General features: G+C 52.3%; 1 protein-coding gene across 2 annotated transcripts in view; it reads left to right on the top strand.

Annotated features, from left to right (window-relative positions):
* Positions 1-14,645, top strand: part of MROH7 (maestro heat like repeat family member 7) — a 51,035-nt gene that overhangs the window by 15,808 nt on the left and 20,582 nt on the right. Inside the window, exons 2-12 of one of the 2 annotated variants that reach the window (XM_007471142.1) lie at positions 810-883; positions 2,189-2,259; positions 3,186-3,265; positions 3,609-3,738; positions 5,957-6,052; positions 6,567-6,671; positions 6,884-7,019; positions 9,898-10,010; positions 10,403-10,579; positions 10,965-11,119; positions 13,274-13,412. In XM_007471142.1, the coding sequence (XP_007471204.1) occupies positions 832-883; positions 2,189-2,259; positions 3,186-3,265; positions 3,609-3,738; positions 5,957-6,052; positions 6,567-6,671; positions 6,884-7,019; positions 9,898-10,010; positions 10,403-10,579; positions 10,965-11,119; positions 13,274-13,412 (1,254 nt within the window). In that variant the 5' untranslated portion in view covers positions 810-831. Of the gene's footprint in view, positions 1-809; positions 884-2,188; positions 2,276-3,185; positions 3,266-3,608; positions 3,739-5,956; positions 6,053-6,566; positions 6,672-6,883; positions 7,020-9,897; positions 10,011-10,402; positions 10,580-10,964; positions 11,120-13,273; positions 13,413-14,645 lie in introns of both variants that reach the window. The other variant, XM_007471141.1, reaches the window with a different exon arrangement.

The following is a 14,645-nucleotide window of genomic DNA, read 5'->3' as shown; positions in this document are numbered from 1 at the left end:
CCATAGCTGGACCAATCACTGTGTCTGGGGGCACGGGAATCTCTTACTGGCCAAGCGTGGGTTCCAGGTCCACCTTTATTCATTTGTTTGTTTATTGTCAATATTATATTAGTTTCAGGTGTAAATCCCACCCTTATTTGAAGAGGAATGATGGGTGTGATTTGCAGCTTCACCTAGCTATATGGAATGAGTAGCCTACATGGAAGACAGAGGCTTTTTCACCAGAAGAAAGATGAGGAACTTTGGGGCTGACAAAATAACATGTATCTACTATAACAAATAAGAGTTTAACTATAAATTGTGATAACAACTGAAAGAAGAGAATAGGGTGATGCACAAGAGGATCACAGTGGGCCTTTCATTAGCCCGAAGGTCAGGGGAGGCCTCTTTGAGCAGTGGCAGGCAAGCAAAGACCTGAAGGATGGGGCTCTACCTGGGCAAGGGGGTGTGGCAGTGGAGTGGCCCAGGTAGAGGAAACTACCTGTGCAAAGGCCCTGAGGGGGAAGCTTGCTGGGCCTGGAAGGAGGCCAGTGTGGTGGGCGCACGGTGAGCGAGGGGAGAGCAGGGGGAGGTGAGGCTGGGGAGGTGGGCAGGAGAGACTGATCTGGCAGGGCCTTGAAGGCACTAACAAGGATGCTTGCTTTATGCTGGGTGAAATGGGGCCCCTGAAGCGTTGTAGGGATGGGAGCTCAGTCTGGCTGCTGGCGGAGTAAGGATTGGAGGGGCCCAGTGGGGGAGGTGGGAAGGCACTCTGCTACGCCATATCTTTACCCTCCCTCTTCTCTCCTCAATGGAACTATGACCTGCAGGAGCCTTCCATGATGTAGCCTCATGTCTGGGGAAGGTGCCGGGGCAGAGAGAGGATGGCAACAAAGTAGCTCTGGTATGCTTCCTGCTAACACCCACCTGACTTTTCTGGGATGCCCTCTCCCCCCGCGCCCACCCCACCCCCAGCATTCCTTGTTTCTCTGCCTGGCTCTTCTCTCCTCCTTGGTACTCATCATCATCTGAAGCACAATAGGCTTTATAAGTTTATCTTGTTTCTTGTTATTCTCTCGCACTGGGATGCATCCTCCATAAATCAGGGATTTTTGTCTGTCTTATTCCCAGCTGCATTCCTAGCATCTAGAGCAGTGCCTGGCATATCCTAGGTGCTCGATAACAGTTTTTTAAACCATGGAATGAATTGTGAGAGGGTTTCTAAAAGCGGAAGAAAAGGGAATTCCCTGGTGGTCCAGTGGTTAGGACTAGGGTTCGATCCCTGGTCGGAGGAGTAAGATCCTGCAAGCTGCGTGGCGTGGCCAAATTAAAAAAAAGGGGGGTGGGGTGGGGAGAAAAGCTAGAAATGACCTTTTTCAGGACACAAGCCCAACCCAGGTCTTGGCTATGCAGCAGGCCTCGGGAGGCCAGAGAAAGCCAGCATCTACAGGCCTTGGTGAGGGCCAGTGGGGGCAGACTGGACAGGCTGGTGGACGTGAGTGTGACACACGGAGTGTGGGTGAGCCTGGTTGGTGGACAGAGTCTGGAGGCAGGGGGTCCGCCCAGACCAGGCCGTGCAGCCTGTTCTCTTGACGGGAGGGGTGGGAAAGAGCTTGTGGCATCTTTGACCCACCACACTGTCCATTAGATTTTCTTGTTTTGCTTTCTTTACTATATATTTTATCTGTTTCATGTTTCTTTCTTCTTCTGCCTTATGATAATGAGAACTAATGGGTTAATTAGACGTTGGCTAATGTTTTCCCTCTCTCAGGTTGCAGAATGCCTTAGTCCGATAGTGTGTGCCCTTAAGAAGGGTAGATATTAGAAGGCTCTTATCACTTACGATGGCATTTCAGCTTGAGGTGCTGGGACCCTTTCTGTCCCGTTGGCTCCTGCCTCTTCTCCCTTGCTTGGAGAGGAGAGAATGCTTTGCGGTCCCTGATATCTGGTCCTCCCCCCCAAATCCTAGCCTACAGGGATTATCCCCAACCTCCCTGCTGCCACCACGATCTTCTGAAGTCTTCACCCCCCTCAAATTCCCCTGTGGTTTCTCACTTGTCTTGAGCTGACGCTGGGGGCTGGCAGCTGGGGAGGAGCAGGCCGGCTTGCCTGCAGGTGGCAGGTGGTTAAGAGGGGTGTAGGGACAGTCCCTGAGGGCTGGTTTCAGTGTGGCTCTCACCCTGCGGCTTTGCCCTCTGCCGCCCCCGAGGTCGAGAATGCCCTCAGCCTCCAGAAGAGCCAGGATGTGCTGGACGTGGAAGAAGAAAAGAAGATGATGGTGCGTGAGCAACTTGCGGTCTGTGACATCCGGGTGGGGAGGGGGCGGAAGTCCTGAGTCCACCCACTGATGAGGCTGGAGCCGGGTGGGATGGGCAGAGGACAGTCGAGGCACAGACACTTGGGCTTGAGTCTCGGCTCCACCTCTAATTTCCCCCCACCTACCCTGGGGGAGCTCAGCCAAGTCACTTCCCCTCTCGGAGCCTCGCTCTTAATACCTCACAAATGACTGTGATAAAACCTGTGTCCTTGGCTTGTTGGGAGGACAGAACCCAAAGGTTAGTTCCTTGTAAAGCCTTAGGCACCTGGGAGCAGTCGTTATTATCTTATACATTATTTCCCCAAAAATTCCTTCTGAAGGGGAACCTCTGAAGGAACTTTCCTTTTCTCTTTGCTAAATACAGTCACTTCTCAGTTAACCACCAGAATGTTTGTGCTGGGATAACCACTGAAGTTTCCAGAATTATATTTAGCTATAAAGAGAGAAAGAATCCTTCCCTTTGATACTTCCATTTAGTTAATGTTAATTGAGCACCTGTAGGTCGTTGGTGCTAGATCGAAAGTGAGGAATTAGAAGGACATTTTAAAGGAATTCAACCGGACCACTTTCGAGGGCCATGCGTGGTGTTTTCTGCATTGGGTCGGTCCACGGTTTAGATATGCTTCCCCACCGTGGGGCTGCTGAAACAGTTCTTCCGGAGCCCTACATGGGGGCCGTGCAGCAGGCTAGGGCTTGTCATGTTTTTGACAAGGGCTCTGGACAGGGCTTGAGCAGTCAGCTGGCTCTCCCCACTGGAGGCTAGGCATGCTGTGGAGGCTGCCCACGCCGAGGTGCTGCCACGGCCTGCTCCGTGAGGAGGAGTGGCCTCAGCCCTGGTGGTCTGCAGTGGCCTGTGCCCTCATCTACACCTCCATGGTCCCCTGTCCAGAAGCAGATCCAGGAGGAGCCGCTGGATTCTCTCTTGAGCTCCGTCCGCCAGCAAGTCATGGAGACCCTGACTCAGCTGAGGTGACCACGGACCCTTCCCCGAACCCCCTCCCCATTCCCTCTACCCACGGACTCCGCCTGTATCTTCTGGGGCCACTCTGCTGTGCGGGGCCCCAGCCCAGTCCCGGGCCTTTTCCTTTCCCTTTGCCCAGCGCCTGCCGGGGCTGTCTGCCCTGCACCGCACTTCCCTCCTCCTACCCTCCTAATCTCGCGCTTTTGTGGATCTGAATCTCAGCCCTCATGCCAGCCCTGCATCATTTGCTTCCTGCCTCCAGCCCCACATCCTTCACTTCCTGCCTCCAGCCCCAGGTGCCCCCCTGCACCCCGCCTCGCTCCATGCCCTTGCTTTCTATCTCTTCCTCAGTCATTCCCAGCTTGTCCTGGGCGTGCGGGAACGGTCGGAGCTGGTGAACACATGCATGAAGAGTGTGTTCTCCCTGCCCTCCGTGCAGGCCATGCAGGAGAGAGACGAGGACAGGGCTGAGGCCATACAGGTGAGACAGGGCCCTCCCCAGTGGGGCCTCGGGGCTGCCTGGCATCCTCAGAGTGAGGCACGTTCCTGGACTCCCAGCAGGGAGAGGAAGGTGTTCTGGGAGGTAGATATTTTTTATTTATTTATTTTTGGTTGCGTTGGGTCTTTGTTGCTGCGCGCGGGCTTTCTCTAGAGGCAGCGAGCGGGGGGTACTCTTCATTGCAGTGCGTGGGCTTCTCATTGCAGTGGCTTCTCTTGTTGCGGAGCACGGGCTCTAGGTGTGCGGGCTTCAGTAGCTGTGTCACGTGGGCTCAGTAGTTGTGGCTCACGGGCTCTAGAGCTCAGGCTCAGTAGTTGTGGTGCACCGACTGAGTTGCTTCGCGGCATGTGGGATCTTCCCAGATCAGTGCTCGAACCCGTGTTCCCTGCATTGGCAGGCGGATTCTTAACCACTGCGCCACCAGGGAAGCCCCCTGGGAGGTAGATTTGATGTTCACACTGCTATTCAAGTAGCTTGGGCAGTTCACCTCCCCTCTCCTGGCCTGAGTAGGCACTCGATAAACATTTGGTGAATGTATGAATCTGCAGAATAAAGAATTCCTCATCTGAAGCGCTGTCCACTTTGGGCTCTTCCCCATGAGAAGGATGTGGGCAGATGTTGGCATGGACTCAGGAGATGGCCAGAAGTGACAGGAAAAGGCCTGAGGACTGGGCGAGTTGGGGCTGAGGCCTGGAAGTGGAAACTCACGGGGCTCCCATGTGCATCTTCAAACCCCTGCAGGATAGCCCCAGGAGGAGTGATCAGAGGCAACCCTTCATGTAGGATGGGGTCAGTGGGGGAGGTTAGGGAGAGGGATTTCAGCTCTGGGTGAGGCACATGTACGCATCCTTTCATTCAGCACATATTAACTGACGCCTAGTCCAGAAGTACAAGGGAAGGATACAGAAGGGCTGAGGGCAGATTATCAAAGTATCATACAAATAAATGCAAAATTACAACAGTGGTACGTGTTGCAAGCGAGAAGTACTCGACGCTGTGAAGACCGTGAAGAGCCTGGAATTGGCGGAGCCTGAGTGTGTTGGGGGGCAGGGCTCATGGTGCTGGAGGTGAGAGGTTACAGAAGAGCTAACTAGTTGAGGGGGATATGGCAGAAGGAAGAGTGTGCCGGGCAGAGGGAGCAGCCTGTGCAGCAGCCTGAGGACAGAGAGAACATGGTGACCGAGGCCGGTAAGGAGGCAGTGTGGCTGGAGCCCAGAGGGTGAGGTGAGAGAGCCCTGGGGGCCAGACCAGCCCCAGTGTGAAGGTTCTGAGTCCCGGAGGTGGTGCACTTGAGAGAAGACCCAAAGGAGAGGGGGGGACCGCCTGCTGGGTGTGAAGAGAGCAGTGCTGCACAGTGATGGGCCCCAGATGGGAGGGAAGGAGGAGGTGGTCGGTGAATGAGGCTTGCTTGGTGGTGGTGGTGTAAGCCTGGTGTGCACAGACTCAGGAAGCCTGGGCAGAGACAACCTGGAAGGTAGATGTGGAGAGCGGTGGGAAGAGGGCAGGCAGGGGAGGGCGGGTCTCAGAACACTGCTCAGCCTTGTGTGTGTGTAATGCTTGCACCCTCCTAAGATAATTTCAGGACTGTGGTGTGGCTGAGGAAGGAAGAAACAACCGGGCAGAAGAGAGATGGCTCCGGGAAGGGGCAACTTAGAAAATCTATTTGGATCTAGGAGTAGTAATTTAAAAAAGAATCAGAACACTTCCCCAGAGACAGTAATATGAGTCACGCTGGTCGTCCGTTGATCTGGCTCTCACGGTTCCAGAGCTTTTTCCCACCCATCTTCTCAGGTTCCTCACAAACCGAAACTTCCTTGTTCTGTGACCTTGGACAGGTGTCTCCTTATTGGTAGAATGAGAAAAACACTTTGAGGAAAAAATGGTATGGTTATGCAAATCACGAGGCACGCACCTGGCCCGTGGTAGATTTTCAGTAAATGCGGGGCCTCTGATTCCTCCCCTTGTAAGCTAAGAAGGGCAGAGATAATAATTACCAATTTGTCGATAAGGAAACTGTAACCCACGGAGGGAAAGTAATCTGTCCAATATCACACACCAAGGTTAGTCTCAGAGGCGGGACAGGAAAGCAGCTCTCCTGGGTCCGAGTACCCCTTCTTCCCCTGACCCACACCAGGGGCTGCCTAGGGCTGGGGTCTGCTCCAGAGGTTCCCTAGTGGCTTGGTCCTCCTCCTGTCCACAGACACTTTACCGTCAGACCTTGGATGCCCTGCAGACACTTCGTAGTGCCCTCTTTGTCGAGGACCCCACTCCTGCTGGGCTGAAGAGCATCTTGGAGGTGCAGAGGCCGGGAGAAGAGCAAGGGCGGAGGAAAATGGAGAATTGACTCGGGAGATCTGGGGCTGGGGGGCTGGGCCCAGAAAGAGTGATTTTACTTCAGGATGTCGTGTCGTGCCAGGTTTCCGCTTCCCTGCCCCTCTCACAGGCCGTGTCCCAAACTCCTGCCCCTTTACTCTCTCCCTATATCCCCCATACTCCTGCTACAGCTGTCCCCATATCCTTGCTTTTTCTAAATTCTTGTTCCTGTCTCTCCCTCCTATATCCTCAAGACTCCCCACCTTTCATCTCTCTCCTCACTGACCTTTGTCCTCCTCCTGGTCTTCCAGTCCTGTCCTCACCTTCTGGACCCCATGTCTCCCCATGCTCTAAGAAAAGGAGGAGGGCTATGGCGGGTTGTCTTTATGGTCTCTCCCTAGAAGCTTCCTGATGATTGGGGAAGGATGGCCTGCCCATCCAGGCAGTAGACGCTGGCGTCCAGCTTGTAGCTCTGAACCTTGCCCTTTTCCCCACAGCCTCTGGGGCCCTGGATGAACTCTGGGAAGGCCCATGAGAGAGCACGGGCTGTGAAAAGCAACGTCCCTGTGTTGAACCACACGCTTCTGACCCTGCCTTTCTTTGTGAGTGGCCCTGGGAGTGGGGAGGGGCACTCCTAGGGAGAATCTTCCCAGCTCTGAGGGAGCCTGTGCATCCATCCAGAGATTCCCAGGTGGTCCCCACTATCCTCAGAGGGCTCAGCTCTCAGGGCCAGACCATCTAGCTCAGTTCACCATTTACTGTATATCCTTATTAAACCTATAAGTCTCAATCCCTAAGATTATGACACAAACAGATGTCCTCGGGGTTCCCGGCACTGGGGCTTCTGCTGGGGAGGCTCATCATTCGCGTCGGGGATCCTGATGAGGAGATTGGCCGGGAGGCTCTGGACGGCATCACCATCCTCTGCACCACCTTGGAGCTTCAAAAACGTAAGCCCTTTGGAGTGCCTCTAATACAAGGCTTTGGGGCAGGTACTCAGCCTAGGAATTGAATGGAGCCATGGCGACAAGGCACTGGGGGGATATGGAAGAGACCAACACAGAGTCCAATGGGGTTTGGAAATCAGTGTGAAGACTTAGTCCGCACAGAGCTAGGAGACAGAGGTGACAAACAAACCCGTTTTGACTTAAGCAATGCTTCTATGTAAGCTTCTCCTCATTCTTCCAAGTTTAACTTGTGACTCTCGTTTTCACATTCCCATGCCACCATGTACACCCAGGCATAATAGCCCCAGTGTCCTGGGTTTTGGTCTGTCTTCCCCCACTAGACTATAAGTTCATTTGAGTCTGTGTCTTGTTCACAACTGTATTCCCAAGATCTATCCCTGGGCCTGGCACATGGTGGGTGCTCAGTGAATATTTGTTGGATGAATGAACAAAGAGCAGGTCCTATCTTGGAATCTGGAGTGGCTAAAACCTGTAGGTGGGAGTACATCTCTGGATTCAGCTGCACGGAGCTCGTAATATGGTATGGGCTGCCACAGAAACCCAGCTGGGACTGCATCTAGAGGTGTGCAGTATCAGCCGTTACTTGCCTCCTTCCTTTCTCCAGAGTCCCAACTCTGCTCCAAACCAAGGAACCTTGGCACATTGTTCAAACTTCCCTGGCTCTGGAGGCAGAGTGACCTGGGTACAAGACCTAGCTCTGGCCCTTCCTAGCTGTGTGACCTTAGGCAAGTATTTTTCTTGTCAAGGCCTAGATTTCCTCATTGTAAAAAAGGACACAATAGGATGTAACTCACAAGCTTTTTGGAAGATTAAATGAGATCATATATCTAAAAAGACCAGCTCATTCCACACATTATAGGTACTTGCCAAATAGAGTTTCCTTTTTCCCCATCCCTACAAGGATCATCTTATTAGTTTCAACCTTTTGGGATATGGCTGGTGTCCCAGCTCTTCTTGTTCTTTAGCATTTGGGGCAAAGATTTAGCCCCTAGGAGATTTCCCCTGCTGCCCAGGAACCACTCAGACCTCCTGAGTGATAGATGAAGGTGATACAAGCCATGTTAATGATCAGTCTTAGGGACAGGAATAGTATAGACCAAATTAGTATTGCCAGATTTAGCAAATAAAAATATAGGACACCCAGTTAAATCTGAATTTCAGATAAAAGGTAAATACCTTTTGGTATATTTGAGACATACTTTCACTAAAAATTGTTTATCTGAAATTCAGATTTACTGGGTATCTTGTATTTTATCTGGTGACCCTAAGACAAACCCACCCTGTTAGATTCTCAAGGAGTGAAATGGTTTATCCAGGGCCTCTGACTGTAGGAAGCAGCAAAGCTAGGATTTGAATCTGGGTCTGCCTGATTCCAGGTCTCAATCTCCTTCCCTTTACAAACAACCTGCATGCTTAGTCCATATGTTATTCTGCCTCAGTGTCTTATGCCTGTGTCTTTCTTATGCCTGTGTCTCGCACACCCTGGGGGATCCAGGTAGGACCCACGCCAGGCCACAGTTAGGCTCAGGAAATGTTCCTGAAATGTGTTTCCTTCAGCAGAAAATAAGGAGCCCACACAAGCAGGCACTATTCTAGGCACTCGGGACACAGAAGAAAAAAGATTAATTCAATAATCCTCCCGTTGAGCTTATCTTCTTGTTGTCAGGAGACAATGAACAACAAAAAAAAAAAAACAAGTGGGGCTTCCCTGGTGGCGCAGTGGTTGAGAATCTGCCTGCTAATGCAGGGGACATGGGTTCGAGCCCTGGTCTGGGAGGATCCCACATGCCGCGGAGCAACTGGGCCCGTGAGCCACAACTACTGAACCTGCGCATCTGGAGCCTGTGCTCCGCAACAAGAGAGGCCGCGATACTGAGAGGCCCGCGCACTGTGATGAAGAGTGGCCCCCACTTGCCACAGCTAGAGAAAGCCCTGGCACAGAAACGAAGACCCAACACAGCAAAAATAAATTAAAAAAAAAAAACCAAAAAAATAACAAGTAACACCTACAGTAAGTCAAGTGATGATTAGTATTACAGAAAAAAGAAGAAAACAGAAAGGGGGGATCGGGAACACCAGGGGTAAGGGAATTGCAATTTAATAGAGGTGTTTCCACGCACACACCAGAATGGCAAAAATGGAACAGACAAATTCACTGGTGAGATGTGAAGCCACTGGAACTCTCACACACTGCTGGTGGGGGCATAATTGGTCCCCACTGTGGAAAACCGTTTGGCAGTATCCCCTGAAGCTGAACCCATACCCACCTTAGGACACAATTCCAATCCCAGCTATGTGCCTACAAATGTGTACCTATAGTCACCAAAAGGCATGGACTAGACGTGTTAGAACATTCAGGTCAGCACTATGCATAATAGCTGGAAACAACCCAAATGTCCATCAGAAGTAGAACAGATCAATAAATTGTAGTATATTCATACCATGGAAAATTATACAGCACTGGGAGTGAGTGAACCCATGCAACTTGCAACAGTGTGGATGAATCTCACCCACATAAGGCTAAGTGAAAGCCAGACACAAAGGATAACATACAGTATGAGTCCATTTATATAAAGTCCAACAGCAAGGAGATCGTTTCTGTGGGTTTAGAAGTCAGAATAGTGGTTACCCTGAGTTGGGGAGGAGGATAGTGGACTGAAATGGGGACACCGGAGGGTCTTCTGGGGTGCTGACCGTGTTCTGTTTCTTGACCTGGGTGCCCGCTACAAGGACATGCTCACCGTGAAAACTGACCCTGCTGGTCACCTATGATTTAGGCACATCCTACATCTACGTTTAACAAAAAGTTAAAAAACAAAATAGGTGGTCAGGCCTCACTGAAAAGGTTCTTTGCTTGCAGGAGCCAGAGATAAGGAAGAGACCGATAAGAAGGAGCTGTATGAGAGCAACAAGCGTTTCCTGGGCCCCTACAACCCTGTCAGCCCGTGCCAGAACATTCTGCGTGTTATCGCGGTGACCACCTGCTCCCCAACAGCCCTGGGCCTTCCCGGGGCGATGGGGACAAGGGAGGAGGGGCAGTACCAGCCTGCCCCAGTGCTTCCTCCTCCCCTTCCATCCTTCCAGGCTCAATTCCCTTTACGTTCCTTTACATGCTTTCCTTGACCACACAGGCCCAACCCCTCTGGTCTGTGCCACAGTGCGTGGGCCGTGTCACCAGCTCTGGGGGCAGGGGCCATGTCACCCCTTCTTTTGTAGCTCCTCCTCGAAGTGTTTGACACTCACGGATTAACTGGGTATATGCGCCCCTGCTGACCTCTGCATATGTCTGGTGGTGTTAGGGCGTCCATGTACGGCTCGCTCTGGGGCTGCCCATGTGTGTCAAGATCTCTATGCCTTTGTTTCAGGAATTTGGAGACTTCCTGGGGCCCCAACAGGTAAAGGACCTGCTGCTAGCAGCCCTGGAAGGGCTGAAAGGTGGCTCAGAGGCTTGGGGCAAGGACTCGGGGGAAATGATGCAGCTGGCCTCGGAGGTCACACTCAGCTCAGTGCTGGAGCGGTACCGACACAGGGCACTGGAGGTGGTAAGGCCCCCTGGGGGCAGGGGCTGGGCTGGGCAACCCCACAGGGCCCACTCATCCCTCAGGCAGGGCAGGGCTGGTGGTGGCTGAGTTCTAGATGCTCCCAGCTTGCAGGTGAGAAAGAACTCGCTTATCGGCCCCCAAGACAGCTCAGCTATCAAGTGTGGGGTGGGGGAGGGCAGCAAAGACAAGCTGTCTCCCAGGCAAGGGGCGGCTGCTCTGTCTGCCCATCTCCCCATTTCTTCTCTCTGCGCCCGCCTCTCCCCTCTCTCTCCCCACACCCTGTCACTCCCTACCTTCCTCCTCCCGTCTCCCTGCTCCCCCATCACCCCCTTGGCTTCTCCACTTGGCCCTCTGCCTGCTCCTGGCCACCCTGGCTGTACCCCAGATTCCAGAAATCATGCAGGGCATCTATGTGCACCTGAGCCACATTCAGAAGCCACGGGCCCGAGAGGTGGCCCTGCTGCCTGTCTCTCTCCTGGCCAGCTCCTTCATGACCGAGGTCGTTGCGGCCCTGCTCATGTGTCCCCTCCCACTGGACAGGTACCAAGTGAGGGGGGCTTCCAGCCACTACACTTCAGAGGGTTGATATAGCCCTGTTCCCGGGCTGGGAATCCCTTCTTCTACCAGAGGAGCCCCTCGCCCTCCCGGGTGGTCCCTCTTCTATGATCTGTGATGCTTATGACAACCGTTAGGTCCTTCCTGAGCACTGCCAGGTGTCTGTGCTGCACATTTATATGTTTTCTCACAAGTGTAACAACCCCATTCTATAGATAAGGAAACTGAGGCTCATGGGAAGTTTTCTAGCCCTAGGCACCTACTGAACAAGCAACAGAATGAGGACCTAAACTCATATCTGACCAACTCCAAGCCCAGAGCACTTCAATGATGCCGTAAAAGTAGAACTGAGTGTTGGTCCTGATTCTGCCTCCAGACGCTCTGTGGTCTTGGGTAGCCTGCTTGCCCTCTCTGGGCTTGAGTTTTCCCCCATATGCAAAAGGAAGAAATAATCCCCCCATTCTCACCCCAAATGGGTGGTCATGAAAAGTAGTGCAGCCGGTCGTGCTGAGTGCCTGCCCTGTGCTCCATGCTGTCAGCCTTCAGGGACCTCTGGTCTGATGGGCAGAGGGGACTGTGGCCAGATGGTGATGAGTTCGTGGGCAGGGGAGACAAATCTGGCTGCTCCAGTCTCCCAGCTCAGGAAACGCTCCCACACCTTTGAATGAAAACAAGTCAGAAGCGTGTGATCTACATCTTAAGGTAGTTGGTTGAGAGTGAATGGGAAAGAATTATGCAGAACTGTGCAAGTGAGGTGCGCTTCTAACCAGGAGAGCTCGTGTCATTCATAGAAACCAAGATCAGTGCAGGGGTGACACACTCCCATCTCCCACCTGGAAGAATTTAACCCTTTCTGGCTTCACTGGAAACCAGGGAGTTTTCCTCTTGGAGCCACTAAACATTCAGACTCAAGACTGCCAGGGCCATACCTGACCTCAGTTACTCAGGATATAGGACAGGGCAGAGTTCTTATAGCAGCCTGTGTAGCAGGCCAGACAGAGCTGGGACAAAATTTAAGGAGGCCTCGCTCTCAATTGCCACTCCTGTGCTTGCCTGATTGGAGGACCTCCTTAAATGTTGTGCCCTGGATGCCTCACTTTCCTCAACCTGGCATTGGCCCTGGTCCTGCCAGGTGAAAGGTGTAGGTGCTGCCCTGGCTTAAGTGGCTCAGACTTCAAAGGAACTAGTGTCTCTTACAATAACTGTCTAGACTTTGCTTCCAGGATCCCCACAGGGACAAACCCAGTCACAAGAGTCACTGCACCCTGAGAAGCCCAATGCCACAGCGTCCCCAATGGTCCTTCTAGTTAATTTATAGTTCCTCCAGCCAAGACGCAATTTACCAATTGGGTCATTTTTACCATAAGCAATGTTGCCTAGCAACATAGTTGACATACTATCTTTATCAGGTTTCCAGGGGAACGGAGCTGGAAAGTTAATGGAAGGTTCAAATCTTAAGCAGAAGGGGGAAAGGGTTTTGTTAACCCTTTAGTGCACTGGCCCTGTCAGCATTTTCACCTCCCCACGATAGGAGTGCCTACAGGCTGGTGCCTGCTGGCCCAGATGCTATCCCCTGCCTGGTATACTGCCTTCTAAGGGACAGGAGTGGGCCCTCCTTGACATTTTGTGACAAATGCAAGATCCAGGCCCCGAAGGGCTCCTTGGCATAGAAGAACAGGCACAGGCTTTGGAGTCATCAGGCCTGGTCACTTCTGGTCTCTGTAGCTCATTAGCCGTGTAGTCTTGGACCGGTGTTTTCACCTCTCTGAGCCTTAACTCCACATCTGTAAAATGAGAATAAGAACCCACCTTGAGGGTCAGTGTAAGAATTCAGTGACCTTGAGTATCTTGAATATCTTGCTCACGTCTGCTGGCAGACAGCAGATGCTCAATATTTGCTGAAGTCATAAATTATATGCAAAGCACCTGGTAAAGTAAGTACCTGAGTCATAGGGTTTTCGATAATTGTTAGCCCCCGCCTCTTAGGGAGTGTTTTCTTGTCCATTCCAGAAATTTTCTGGTACGTCCATGGATGCCATTTCAAAGGCACCTTCCCTTCACCCTCCCCAAACAATTGGGTGGCAGGGTGTGCCCCACTGCCCTGGTCCCCACTAACCATCCCCACCCTTGACCCCCCAGCAATGCAGCAGAGATGTGGAGGCAGCTGATACTGCGCAAGCCCAGCTGTGACATCCGAGATCTCCTAGATCTGCTCCTGACCAGCCTGAAGGAAAAGCCTGTCACCAAGAAGGGCCGGGCCTCCATCGTGCCCCTAGCGGTGAGGACACCCCACCCCACTCCATCACTGCCCCATCCCATCCTCCACCCTCCTCCCCTCCCCCTGAGTTCTGCACACCCATCTTCTAGTTCCCTGCTCTTCCAGGAACTAACTGTGGCCTTGAGCAAGTCTGTCTCTGGGCTCTTGTTTGTGATCCACTGGACGACAATAGTACTGTTACTTACAGTGACGGCAGCAGCCTGGAATAGTGGACACAGAATGACCTGGGACTCGCAGACCTTAGTCTGAGGGCTGGCTTTGCTCAGGTTTTGTAACCTGAGCAAGTCACTTCACCTCCCTGAGGCTCACTCTCTGCATCTGTAAATGGAAATAATAATATTCACCTCATATGGCAGTTGGGAAAATTAAACGAGGTAACTCGTTCACTCATTTAGCAACATAAAATGCTTAAGTGCTTCTGCTGCCAGTCTCAGAGGTCGGCGCTGGGAACACGGAGGGAAAGGGCTCTGGACTGCAGGAACGGGGCTGGGTGGAGAGACAGATTTCTCTCTGCCTCTGTCACCAACCCCCTGGTCCTAGCCAGCTGGATAATACCCCCACTCATCTCCTTGCTTCCACTCCAGCCCCTCCAATCTGTACCACAGCTTAAAAAAATCTTTGAGAAATGCACATCTGCTCTTCTCAACCCTCTCAATGGCTTCCCATCGCCCTTGAGAGTAACACAGTGCTCCTACCTGTGTGCTACAAGGCCCTGCACCCCTCACCGGCCTCATGCCCTCACCCCTCACTGTGATCCTCTTGCTTGCATGGGTCCAACCTCGTTGTTCTTTGTCAGATCTTCTCCTCCTTCTTGTTTTTTAAATATTTATTTATTTGGTTGCACCGGGTCTTAGTTGCAGCAGGCGGGCATCTTAGCGTGACATACATGTGGGATCTAGTTCCCCGACCAGGGATGGAAGCTGGGCCCCCTGCATTGGGAGCGTGGAGTGTTATTCACTGTGCCACCAGGGAAGTTCCCTGTCAGATCTTCTTAAACACTGCTATCTTCTGTCACAGGGCCTTTGCACATGCTGTTTCCTCTGCCTAGACTGCTATCCACCAAGTTAACTTCTGCTCAACCCTTAGCTCTTATCACCTCCTCAGGGAAGCCCTCCCTGATTTCTCTGGCCAGATCAAATTGGTGCATATTATACTTTGCTTCACATACTTTATCTTGGGAGAGTTTACCCCAGCTGTGATTTAACAATACTGTGTGTGTGTGGGGGGGGGGGG

Source organism: Lipotes vexillifer, unplaced genomic scaffold (assembly GCF_000442215.2).
Source record: "Lipotes vexillifer unplaced genomic scaffold, Lipotes_vexillifer_v1.1 scaffold1003, whole genome shotgun sequence".
In the NCBI taxonomy this organism is placed as follows: domain Eukaryota; kingdom Metazoa; phylum Chordata; class Mammalia; order Artiodactyla; family Lipotidae; genus Lipotes; species Lipotes vexillifer.
The sequence above is the reverse complement of the archived record's forward strand: the minus strand, read 5'-3'. Positions and strand labels throughout refer to the sequence as shown.